Genomic DNA, 13,517 nt, shown 5'->3' with positions numbered 1-13,517 from the left:
CTATTCTTCAGGTAAACGAGGGTATTTATTCAGTGTACTTCCTTGTACCCAAAAAGGATCTCACCATGCGTCCTGGTCTAGATCTGCGTCCAGCGAACAAGTTTATAAAACCCCAGAAGTTTTGCATGGTAACACTGCAGGAGGTGATCCCATTGCTGAAACAAGGGGACTTCATGGCAACATTGGACATGAAAGATGCATACTTTCATATTTCAATGTTGCCAGTGCACAGAAAATACCTAAGGTTCATGATCCAGGACAATCGCTACCAATTCAAGGTACTCCCTTTCAGCATCGCCTCGGCGCCAAGGGTGTTTACCAAAGTCCTGGCAGTGGCAGCAGCACACCTGCGCAGACTATCAGTCCCAGTTTACCCTTCCCTCGACGACTGGCTCATCACAGGGGACTCGTTCAACGCTTGTTTTTCGAATACTCAAAAAACAGTAGATCTCGTCAGCCTGGGTTTTTAAATCAATGATAAGAAATCCAGCTTAGTCCCCAGCCAAGTAAAACAATTTCTGGGAGCGCTAATTCGGACGGAAGACAGTCTTGAGTCCATTTGCAAAGCGGCAACCTGGAGTTCTGTACACACCTTTACAAAACACTATTGCCTAGACACTCATTCTAGGTCTGATTCTCAGGTGGGACAAGCAGTACTAAGACATCTTTTCTCTACTGTTCCTTCTCACAACCCACCTCCAACTCTGGGTACTGCTTGCTAGTCTATGCACAGCATGCGATTCTAAGCAGATTAACAAGCATCAGAAGACTTGCATTACTTACCGTAATAGCATTTCTGATGATTGTATCTGCTTAGATTCACATGCGCCCGCCGTACCTCCCTGCTCGAGGTGAAAGGAACATAGACGTCTTAGTACTTTCTCTCTTTATGTACTCACTCACTATAGCCTTGGACTCCCTCATGGCAGAAAAAATACAATCGGAGGGACCTCGGAGCGTGAGGGATTTTGGGTACTACACACGTCACGATAGGGATAGTGTTACAGACACGCCTATGCCGACGTCCCCTTTCGGTCCCCGAAAGACAAGATTCAATACACCGCGGGTACCACTGGATGTCAGACCATATGCACAGCATGTGAATCTAAGCAGATACAATCATCAGAAATGCTATTACGGTAAGTAATGCATGTCATGTGAAGCTCTTCCTCGTTCAGTTTCTTCCTTGGGTAAGGGACCTGTAATATACTACTGATATGCATTGATTTAATGATGCCCTTACTACTGGACTGAGATGAACCTCTGTTTTGAGAGGGTGAAGAAGAGGGAAGGACTGGTCACCATATCTCTGTCATACGTTTGTCCACCTGTAAAACTAGATCTAGTAGTTCATAGAGCAACATATAGAAGACCACCAGCTTTTTATTTTTGGGACATGCAGTCTCGGCACCCAACTAATTAAAGCAAAACTGCATATTGTAGAATACTTGTATATTGCATCAATTCCAAGGAGTTTTGGGCCTGGGCTTTGTGGCCGGTATAAAAAGTTGTATTCATAGCTTTTCACAGGGCATTGTAATCTTATAGGTTAGGCTTGTTAGCTTCAAGTAACTGATGCACCAAGGTCGCCTTAAATGCTTTAATTCATAGAAGAATCAGGAACCGCTGTTGGTCTACACAACAGATGCAGCTTGCACTGATTCACAAAGCTGCAATCTTTGTCTCTCACCATGAAAATGCACGTGTGGTGCCAACCGAAATGACAAGCATAAAACGTCAGGTATAGAGAGACAGGGTGCAGATGGACCCATAGGGGCTGCAGCAGCCTAAGGTGAAACGGCAGATAATGGAAGCACATCTCCTGAAGTTGAGATGAATGATAGTCTGTCCTATAGCCGCAACAGCAATTAATAAGAACTGAGCCAAGCAATTTCTGACAGGAAAGCCTTTTGCCGGATCGTGACACATACCATGACCCCCTATTGCCTGAGATTCAGTTGCATTGAAGGATTGTGGTCATAACTCAATACAAACAAAACCAAGTGCAAAACCACTCTCCAACAAAGGACGAAATCCACTTCAGACCAAACAATAATGGCGGTACTGAATTATTCAGAATTAACGAATCGACTTAAGAGAGAGATCCTCAAACTCTGGCCGCTTCTCAATACAGGAGACTCCCAACTCCCACCACCACAGTTTGCAATCAAGAAGCGGAGGAACCTAAGTGATATATCATCCAATCTTACCAACCACCTGATATTCACTTACAACGAGGATTATTGTGGGACACCCCTAAACCAATAGGACATTCACTGTGTGGACAATGCAACATCTGCAGATTAACCACAAGAACTAGAGAATTGGATTTAGGCCTAAATACTTCTTGGAAACAATTACATTTTACCAACTGTAATTCTGCTAATGTTGTTTATCTTATTATATGCCCCTGCTCCTTGAGATACATCGGGATGACAAGCCGCCCTGTGAAGAAACGTATCCAAGAACACATGTTCTGCATTAGACTTCACAGGGAAAATGCACCACTGGTTGAACACTTTCACCAATTACGCCATGCCCCGCAGATCTGAAATGGACTATTATTGAGAAAGTGACCTGCCCAATGAGAGGGGGAAATATGCAAAGTCTTTTATTAAGACGAGAACAGATTTGGATTTTCCGATTGAAGACTGATCGCCATGGGCTAAATGATACAGGATGACGCAATCCTCACACGACCACACCGGATTTAGGAATTTCAAACTGCTTCAGCGAAGGAAATCATGCTCGCAGAGTTCCGGGAACTACACAATTTTGTTTGTCATCACAATGTTTTCCTTCTTGACATTGTACATTTTAATCTACTGGTCAAAAAGTGCATGCTGAATGAACCTCTAATTGAGGCTGATTTATATATTTGGCAGAACTGGAATCAACAAACGAAAACGAAGAAGCCTTATCAGAAATTTCATTAGAAATGTTAAATATAGAGACTGACTGGCCCATGAAAAGCAAATTGAAAGTTAAATCACGTTTTAATCCACTATTCCAACCAGGTGGTAAACTAGAAGCTTTTCAAGATTTGGTGATTCATGATCTTCAAAAAGCACGATTAAAAACAACCAAAGCCAAACCTAATTTTTCCGCTAAAGAAAGACAAACCCTGAAAGAAATACAAGAAATCAGTAGTATCGTTATTAAAACCTCTGACAAAGGTACTAACATCGTCATACAAAACAGAGTGGATTACATCAGAGAAGCTGAAAGACAACTATTAGACACTAGTTGTTATGAAAAACTTGAAGGAAATCCAACAGAAAGAATCCAATCTGAAGTGGAGTGTCTTCTAAAGAAATGGTCCGATTTGGGCCTTTTAGATGAAGATGATTGCAGATTCCTGTATAATAAATTCCCCTGTATTCCAACCATCTACTTTCTCCCCAAGATCCACAAACATCCCACCAACCCTCCTGGTCGTCCCATTGTCACCCTGAATGGAGCTTCATTAGAAAACCTTTCTAAATATGTGGATCAGACTCTTCTTCCCCTCGTATTTACTTTACCGTCATATCTACGAGACACAAAAGATTTCCTAAGTAAGATCGAAGGAATAGCGTGGGAAGAAAATTACATGTTTGCCACATTAGATGTTGTCTCATTATACACTTCTATACAGCATGAGAATGGTAAAACGGCTTGTAAATATTTTTTAAACACAAGATCTCTAAACTACCTCTCACATGGTGAAATGATAATCGAAATGATAGAGATGTGCCTTACCAACAACGTCTTTCTGTTTAATAATGAATTTTACAACCAAACCAGAGGAACGGCCATGGGTACGAGTTTTGCACCATCATACGCTAACTTGACCATGGGATGGTGGGAGAAGTTTTTAGTATGGACTGAATGCAACACTAAATATACAAATCAAGTGGTCCTGTGGCTCAGGTTTATTGATGATCTCTTCATCCTTTGGAATGGAGATGAGAGTGATTGGCTGGAATTTGTTAAAATATTGAACATGAATAACATGAATTTGAAGTTCACAGAAACTCATAGTCGAGACCAGTTGATCTTTTTGGATGTGTTAGTGAAAACAAATCAAAAGGAAGTTTTAACTGAATTGCATCGGAAACCAACAAGTTCCAATATGCCTCTTTTCGCAACCAGTAATCATCCGGTGTCTTTAAAGTGGAGTATTCCCTATGGCGAATTCGTCAGGATTCGACGCAATTGCAGCACAATTGAAAAATTTGATCAAGAGTGTCGTTTCACTGCTGCAAACTTTGCCAGACAGCGGTATCCAAAATCAGTTTTGGAGAGAGCCTATTTGAAAGCTCGTAATTCCAATAGAAATACTCTGCTCTCTTCCAATTGCACTACAAAGAAAGACAAACAGGATGACGAAACCAGGTTAATCTTGACATTCGGAACTCATGCCAATATGATTCGTCAAATTTTTCAAAGACATTGGCATATTTTGCAATCTGATGAAGTACTTTCCACCATCCTGAAAGATCGCATTAACATCACTTTCAGAAAATCTCCATCAATTTAAAGATTCATTAGTCAGTAGTTTCTTGCCCCCCGTGGAGAAAATATCAAACAGTTCCTGGCTAAATACAAATCCAACAGGATTTTACAAATGCACTAAATGTAAAGCCTGCAAGTATGCCCTAAATAGAACAAATTATATGCATCCGGTTACGAGACAAGTTATTGAACTACAAAACCACATCACATGCAATACGGAGTTTGTGGTCTATGGACTCCTATGCCCATGTAACCGTTGGTACATTGGCAGCACTATCGGCAAATTAAAGCTGAGAATTTTACAACATATGCGAGCCATAAAAAAACTCAGACCCCTCCTATCCTATGGCTGTCCATTTTAAAGATGCTCATCAGGGCAAACTGGACTGTTTAAGTTTCCTTGGATTACATCATATAAAAGCCAATCCACGGGGAGGAAATAGAGAACTTGATTTACGGAAAAAAGAAACTAAATATATTTTAGACTTTGAATCGCAAAAAACCCAAAGGACACAACCTAGATGAAGAACTATACACCTATTTAGGAACCTAGAGCCACAGGACCGATATAGTTTATTTTGAACGGTGTATTAACAAGTGTTAAACTCTCCATATGAAGTCTGTTCGTCAACAAAAACATCTTTTTAAATTTGTATTGTGTTATATTGTTAAATTTTATTCACTAGATGATTTTTATAGCCAGTTCTTGTTTTTATGGTTGTCCAGTCCAAATTGATGAATTGAGAGTCTCAAATTTTAAACATAGGTATGTCTTTCAAATTGCGTAATTGTCCTAAAATTCTATTGTAATATAATAATGCACATATTTTTATTAGTTTTATTACTTTTGTACTGAGTGGTTTGTTTTTAATATCCATGTTTGCAGATTGAATAGCAGAAATTGGTTTTAGCCATGTTTTGTATTTTATGCACTAGCACTTTATTCCTGTTGCTTTATATAGCAATAGATGCACTTTAGCACATGACACTTTTCAAGCACTTAGCACTTTAGTATTCTGCTTGTATTAAATCTACTGCAAACATCTATATCGAATCACAGCCTGTTAATATAATCCTCCAGGCATGTGTATTGTGCAAGAAAAAGTAAAAGTAAAAATGAAAAATCTTTTTAGAATTTCTTTAGGACTATATGTTTGCTATTTTAGAATTAAAAACTTCTGAAGCAAATTTGTACTTGTGAAAGAGACATCAATCTGAATTCTGGCAAATTTACAAAAGAGTTAACCCACTCGGGTTATACCAGCCAGAAATGGATAATTTCTTTTGTTACCATGGTTTAGACTATCAGTTTGAAAGAGACATCAGTTTGAATTCTGGCAAATTTACAAAAGAGTTAACCCACTCGGGTTATACCAGCCAGAAATGAATAATTCCTTTTGTTACCATGGTTTAGACTATAATATTTCTATTATACAAGGCAAATTTGCCTCTTACAAAATGGCCGCCTTGTTTCCTCTCCATTCACTGAAGCCTTTTACATATAGCCGGTACTAGAGAGTGACAAAGGACTAATGGCACAAAGAACCATAGAGACTGGTTAATTGTTTGAAACACCTATATGTACACAGTTGGTTGTGGGTCTCACTTGTACGTGAACAAGCCGCGAGTAGGCGGCGAAACGCGTTGTACCGTGCACTTTTTAATCTGGCTGATGCCTAATAAAACTGGACATTGAATTTAACGCCATACTGCATTGGTTTGATTTGAGGAAGTAACTGATACCAGCGGTTTGTGTATTGCCACGAGTGCCATCCCTCCCTGGGAGAATTGGAATTCTTTTTCCCGGTTTTTGCAAATATTTATATATATATATATATATTGATTTGTCAGCCCGTGGATAGGTAAAATTAAATATCACATTGATCATGCATTTATATTTGAGGAGATTTAGCAAATATTTTTAATATGCTTCTCCTTTATTGTCCAAGGTCACTATTAGGTGTTAATAAACTTAAGATAAAATGACAACGTGCGCAACACTGTGCCTGACTGCCTGACTTCCGCATAAGCACAAAATCAGAACTCGCGTGCCAAGTGTAATACGTATTTTGGACACGTGACATGAGATATTCTTTAATTTACGGGCCATCCTAATAGTAACCTAAACTAGATTCCGAGCGTTACGGAGAGAAGCTACACTAGCGACAAGAGGACGCCATCAGGTAAACCTTCCATACACGTGCTGACAAACGAGCGTCCCTGTGATTTTCATCCACAGACCCAACATTGGGTCTTCATACTTTTCTGTGTTACCTGCATCCCCTCTAGGAACACAACGTGCTGCGCCCTTTGTCCGCACAACAGGAAAACGTCCTGTGTATCTATTTCGCATTACAGGAACTCCCCTCTATTCGAACTATGTGAGGACCGATTGATACGGCTCTCCATATGCCGTAAGGTAGATGTTGCATTCTAATACGCATAACGCTGTTTGTATGCCCTGTATTTATTTGTGTTCATCTTGACTTAAGTAGGGTCTTCTTACACTCTATGCCCATTGTAGGAATATGACGTTCGTATCCTGGACATCACAATCCAGGATCTTTGCCCTGTGCCTTCCAAAATCTACACAACTTGAACACTTACATGCTCGGAGTCTGGCTAGCAGTTATTCTTAGTAGGGACACTTTTGCACTTAGGAAAAGGTTGTCTTTTATTTCATGTTATATCTAGTTATCTTAAGAAAGATGTTCAATAGCGACACCATCGGATTTATTGCTTAGTGCATTGTCTTGTAATCATAATAACAATACATAGACAAGCCTTTTACAAATGTCAAGTTAAATACCCCTGAGGGTATTCATCATATATTCACAGTGGCACTCAATATGAGAACAAAACTGAAAAATTAACAGCATTTGTGTGTTAACAAATGTTTGGTCAGGAGACATTGTGACTGTCCGCTCTAATTTGGATGTGTTAAGGACACACTTCACATTAAGTAGTGTCTGTTCTCATTTATTTAGTACCAGCAATCAGACTAGTGAACCTGGTATTGCATTTCCTCTTTTCAGGTTCACCCATTTCACGCCACGAACTACACAGCAGTACCCAAAAGGAGGATTTGAGTAACCAACAATCCATCCTTGTTGTCCTTTTCTGCTGTCCGTGTCAAGCTGTTTCGACACCCCTTAAGAAGACTGTCCCAAAGAAAGTGGGTAAACTCTTGTAAAACACCACTGAAACCAGTCGACACAGGACCTGCAACAACCATTGGTTCTCCCTCCCATAGCACGGTGGGTGCCCCCTCTGGCATTCCATCTGATTGAGGAAGGTATTATATATTTTTTGTCTTCAGCTCACTCTCGAGCTACTCCTAGAATGAAGATACATTCTTAGGGTTCTGATATAAAAGGGTTGAAAAACCTTTTTATATTCTATTTTTGTATACTCAATGACTTGGGTCATTTTTTATTAACTACACACACCTAGTCAACCCCTACAGACAAATGAAGATATATTGTTACCACAAGTAGACTGACATAAGGGATGTGATTGGGTTATAGCCCAATTTTTACTGCTTTGATTTGGTACACATTTATTAGGTACCTAGATGTGCCCCTATCTGTTGAGAAAGCTATTTTGAATGATACATGGGTGCATTCTAGAAGTGTTACATTTTTCTTTTACGTTTACTGTCTAGATAAGCGGTACAGCAGCTCTTGCTAGTCAGTATGGGAATACAGGTAGGGATAGTTAGCTTTCAGATCTATCCTTCTGTCTCCTTTGTGTATGCACCCCAAAAAATTCTGGGTTTCTCAACTTTGGTGATCACATTTTGTCAATCTTTGTGAACACTCCGACGTGGTGTTCTGTTTTACGTGAAACTCCTTACTGCCTATAATCAGCCTTCGGTGGGGTAGATATCCAATTTTTTAGTGTTTTTGCAATTTTGCAATGTCGCATGGACGACACCCCCTTTAAAAATTATGGCACCGCTTTGTTTCTGCATAACTCAATACAAACAATCTGGACAGGGGAAAAAATGTCAAGTTGCAAGCTATTATCCAGCAATACGACTTCACTCACCACCTCAATTCTATACATACAGCCAGGGAGGATATTGAATAAATCTGGAATACATATATATATTTAGGTTCTAAACTAATTCTTAAGACTAAGGGACTAATTCATAGAACGTTTAGGACAGAGCAAAGTGACTTTGCACTGCAAAACTACACTTTGCACCGGGCCTAATTCACAGAGCTGAGCAAAGTGGCTTTGCACTGCAAAAGTACTCTGCACCGCGCTAAATGGGCCTAATTCACACAAAAAAGTCTGTGTGGATGTAGCGCTTTTTTGTGAACTAGGCCCATTTAGCGCGGGGCAAAGAGTACTTTTGCTGTGCAAAGCCACTTTGCTTCGCGCTAAACGTTCTGTGAATTAGAACCTAAGTCTGCAAAGAATCAGACTGCCTTACAGGGTTATTTTAATTTTTACCCCATAATTGCATAGAACTAATTATATCAACAGTGTGAGCGAATGTGTTTCACCATTTTTAAACCCTCTAGATTACAGGTTCGTTGAGTACAAGTAAATGACATGCTGGAAGGCTTAATAAAGTTGTTGTCTTTGTAAGACATATTTTTCAATACCTTATCTGAGAAATGGAATCACTGATGTACATGGGTCTGTTCCACCAGGAAGCTGAAGTTACCACTGTTGTCTGGCTTAAGTCATCTTCAGGAATGCATTGCATTAAACTATGTGGCACTCAAAGGCACCTTGTCTCCCGTCTGTGCTTCTTGTTTACAGTTGCGTTAGCGGCACACAGTAATGAAACATGGCATATCTTTCAAGAAAGTGGGATTTTAAACTTCCTGCTCAAATTCAGCACATTAATCTCCATGTTAAAACACCACATACGTGTGGTGTATTGGTAGGAAGTTGAATGGATCTAGATTTTCTGTGGAAATCTCTTAATTTACATTATGAAAACTACATTTTTCTTTTCATTGCATATACATACAGTGTGTTTGTCTTGTAGGTGAAACGCTACCAGTGCTCTTTTGAAGGTTGTCCTCGAACATATAGCACTGCTGGAAATCTGCGCACGCACCAGAAGACACACCGAGGGGAGTATACATTTGTATGCAATCAAGAAGGCTGTGGAAAGGCCTTTCTGACATCTTACAGTCTCAGGATTCATGTTCGAGTTCACACAAAGGAAAAGCCATTTGAGTGCGACGTCCAGGGATGTGAGAAAGCATTTAATACTTTATACAGGTAAGCTTGCATCCGAATAGTTGAATTAAATGCACTGACCTTTTACTTACCAATATACGTTCTCAAGCCAGACTTGGTGACATGCATAGTCCTTCTCTATTGCAAGGAATAGAGCAACATGTAGCCCTTGCCGCCTGCTCTGTTTATGCCTTCCTTGTGAAGCATTGTCTCAAACACATGCTCTATATTTGGATTGCTGCTGCTCTCCTCCCTGCTTCATACCAACTTTCATCTTTTTACTTTTCAAAAGTATTTCAGTTCCTTCCACCTGCCATCTCATTGTAATATACTAAAAGAACTGGCTTTTGATGGGAAATTGCACTAGTGATTTAAAATTCATACATTTCACAGATTGGTGTGATATTATATTTTACGAATTGCCTGCAAGTTGAATTGATCTGACCCCTTCATTCCCAGAACTCATAACCTTTGTGAATCGGCAATATTGTTTTTAGGCTTGGTGACACTGTTGCAGCAGAGATCCTCTATTATGGTGGACTTAAGGAGAAGTAGTAGGCTTATTGCTTGATACATTTTTGCTCGAAACCTTTAAGTTAGAATTTGTTTTGCTTGAATTACCCCCCCAGAATTATGAGTTCAGGTTGAGCAATATTGCATTAGGTGGTGGGAGGAGGTAGGAGGTAGGAGTGTTAGGTTGTGTGTGTGTGTGTGTGTGTGTGTGTGTGTGTGTGTGTGTGTGTGTGTGTGTGTGTGTGTGTGTGTGTGTGTGTGTGTGTGTGTGTGTGTGTGTGTGTGTGTGTGTGTGTGTGTGTGTGTGTGTGGCTCTCCACCTGCTTTATAACAAAAGCAATTTGAGCAAAAAAATCAAACAAATGGTAAAGCAAAAAATGTTTTCAATAGACCTATATCAGTATAAAGGAGCCTAGTTAATGGTTCCACTATCAAACAACCATCCTAATAATAAGTTGCACGACTATCTTTTTACTCTTTAAAATTAGGTAACTGCTCCAAACAGAAAACAGGGACTGCTCCAGGGGCACAAAATCAGACTTACTCATAGTAACGTCTTTTGAAGCCTCCTCAGATTAACGTTGCAGGGGAGCAAGAGTACGTTCTTTGTGAATGGACAACTCTGTTTTAAAAAATAAAATCTATTTTTACATCCTAAAGATCCTTAGTCGAAAATGAGAAATACTTTGCTACTCTCATTTTACTCCCAACTTCCAAAATTGGGGAATACACGTTTCCCACCTCGAAATTCTATCTGGTGCCCTGACCTAAATGTTTTTATTTTTTGTTTTAGAAAGTAGTCGAACAAGAACGATACGAGAACAAAAACAAAATGTCCTATTTGAAAAAAATGGCATACTTGAAAAACATCGCAAACAGTGGTATCAAAATTATAAAAACGTTTGTCAAATATGCAGATGTCAGGTCCTCGTGTGGATGAGAAATGTATAAGCCAGTAACCACAGGCCAGGCTTCTGGCCTCCTACTAGAGGGAGGCTTTTCTCCTGAGAGCACTTTCCATACTCCTACTTCCCGTCCCCTTTCCTCCATACTTATGTGACATTCCTCCGTCCTGTGGGACAGGACCAGAGCACTTTGAAAAGCATCAAAAATGTTGCTAAAATGTTAGTCCTTTCCCTCTTTCTACGCGGAATACGGCCCGCGGCCGTAACCCTGCCCATCTTAGTTCCTCCCCGCACATCGCCCATCAGTCCTTTTCTCCGCTCATTCAGGACTGGACGCACTTGCATCTGCGGACGAATTTCTTCCTTTTTTCCACCTCTCTGACTTTCGCTAGCGATCGCGTAAGTCTATGCCGTTTAAGTTAGACTTCACGAATTGTTCTTCGTGTCAGCGGCGCTTCGTGAGGGCGGATCCCCATCCTCTTTGTTTGGAGTGTTTGGGTCCCGATCACTGTTGGGATTCCTGTTTCTATTGCGATTCCCTTTCGGTCCGGGTGCTTCTACGACCTTTGGAGCGGTGGGAGGAGGTGTTCCAACACGCTCCCCCATTGCATTTTCTAATGTTCATCGAAGAGAAGAAAAAACGCCCGGTGAGTTCTTTACTTTTCCGGGGTCTTCCCGGTCCAGGAGGAGCGTCGACGGCTCTGTCACCGGGGCTTGCCCTGAGGTGCCTTCTGGGCCTAAAAGTGGCCTGTGGACACCGGACTATGGGGGCTGCTTGTAGACCTAGTTCTACTGAATCGTGGGGTGCCGGAGCTCGCTCCGAGGCCTCCTTATTGGGAGCTTCCCTCAAAAGTTCCGAGGCCTCGGCTGGGTTTGGTGAAAATGAACGTATGTTCGAGGCCTGCCATGAAGAGGCTTCTATTGGCCCTTAGTCCGAGGCCCCTCGTACAGAGGCTAAGGCAACCCACAGTTCTGAGAGGCCTGATAAGGTATTTCTCACCGTTCCCGCCCTTCTGGCGATGCCATAACCGTTGAGGGGGGCAAGGAATGATTTTTCAAACCGTAGTTCCTCCTTTACCGGCAGTGCCGAGGTCCTTTCCGTGAAGGCTAGTTTGGCTATTGGTATGTCGCAGAAACATCCCAGGCCGCATAGTACCGGCTCGGCCGAGGTTCCTTGTGTAAAGGCTAAAATGAAGACCCCTGATCCACCGGTGGGGACCCCTGCCTCACTTCCACACGTGTCGCAGTTCCCCTCCTGTGACGACAAAATGCCGTTCCCGCCAAGACCACGGTGTCCATTTTGGGCGCTTCCCCAGCAACTACGCAATCGGCCTCAGCAGTAGGGATTGGTTCTGTTGGTGAACATAAGGTTCCTTGTGCGCATCCGTTTCGTCCGGTTTACGACCCTAACGCTCGGATGCCTCTTCCGCACAACATCTTGCTGCCTGTGGGTTCGGCACCCTTGATTTATGTGGACACCTCTGGGGATGGGCCCACTTGGCAACCCTCCCCTCTGCGTCCTTGGAATTATCCCCCTCATGAGAGGCCTTCTCCGGTGGCTCCAAAGCTCTCTCCGAGGTTGCTTTTTTCAGCAAATTTCAGGTACTCATGCGTACCGACCCCATGAGGGAGTATTTCAAGGCTCTTTTTAGGGAGATATGCCCGCCTGCGCCACTGGTTCCGCTCGCGCCTCTGGTGGATCTGCCGGCGCCGCCTTTGCCTGCGGGGCCCTCCCCCTACCCTTCCGCCCTTGCCTCCGTTGTCCCCGGTGGACAAAGCGGTGCCCGACGTGTTTCAGCAGGATCCTGACCTGTCGGATGATGCGCTGGGCGATCAAGACAGCAAAGACCAGCCCCGCTCTATCAGAGCTTTTCACGACCGGGTACTGGGCATGATGTGTTTATTGGATGTCCCAGTGCCCGAGGCACCCGCTCTGCAGAAGGACGTTTTGGCTGAGGTCCATAGAGTCTGAGAGAAACCACACTCTGGACCGTTCGTCAATAAGAAAATTGACACGCGCTACAGGCTGCATTCTTCGGAAGAGGTGGCTCTAGCATCTTGTCCGCCCCCCTCCTCCACATTGGTGGCTGCGGCCACGTTACAGTCCTGGCCTGCAGCATCCTCTTCTATGACGTCCACTCAGGTCCTGAGGAAAGAGAATAAGCTCCTCGACTCACTTGGAAGGAAGATTTTTGCTAACTCGGCCCTGCAGTTACGGCAGGCCAATGCAGAACTGGTGTTAGCGGGGCGAATATGAAGATGTGGAAAGGTCTGGCGGAGTTCGAGGATTTCATTCCGGTCGAGAAGTTGGAGGACTTTAAGGCGGGATTGTCGGATTCCAGGGTCTTGGCCCAGGATCTGCTGGAGGCCGCGGCTCATCACATTGACACTTCGGCT

The 13,517-nt window shown here is 42.3% G+C and overlaps 1 protein-coding gene across 1 annotated transcript in view; it reads left to right on the top strand.

The window, feature by feature from the left end:
• The window catches only part of MTF1 (metal regulatory transcription factor 1), a 407,863-nt gene that overhangs the window by 105,247 nt on the left and 289,099 nt on the right, over window positions 1-13,517 (top strand). Inside the window, exon 2 of the mRNA XM_069622657.1 lies at window positions 9,506-9,744. Within this exon, the coding sequence (XP_069478758.1) occupies window positions 9,506-9,744 (239 nt within the window). The remainder of the gene's footprint in view (window positions 1-9,505; window positions 9,745-13,517) is intronic.

Source organism: Ambystoma mexicanum, chromosome 11 (genome assembly GCF_040938575.1).
Source record: "Ambystoma mexicanum isolate Mex_15411 chromosome 11, UKY_AmexF1_1, whole genome shotgun sequence".
NCBI lineage: Eukaryota > Metazoa > Chordata > Amphibia > Caudata > Ambystomatidae > Ambystoma > Ambystoma mexicanum.
The sequence above is the reverse complement of the archived record's forward strand: the minus strand, read 5'-3'. Positions and strand labels throughout refer to the sequence as shown.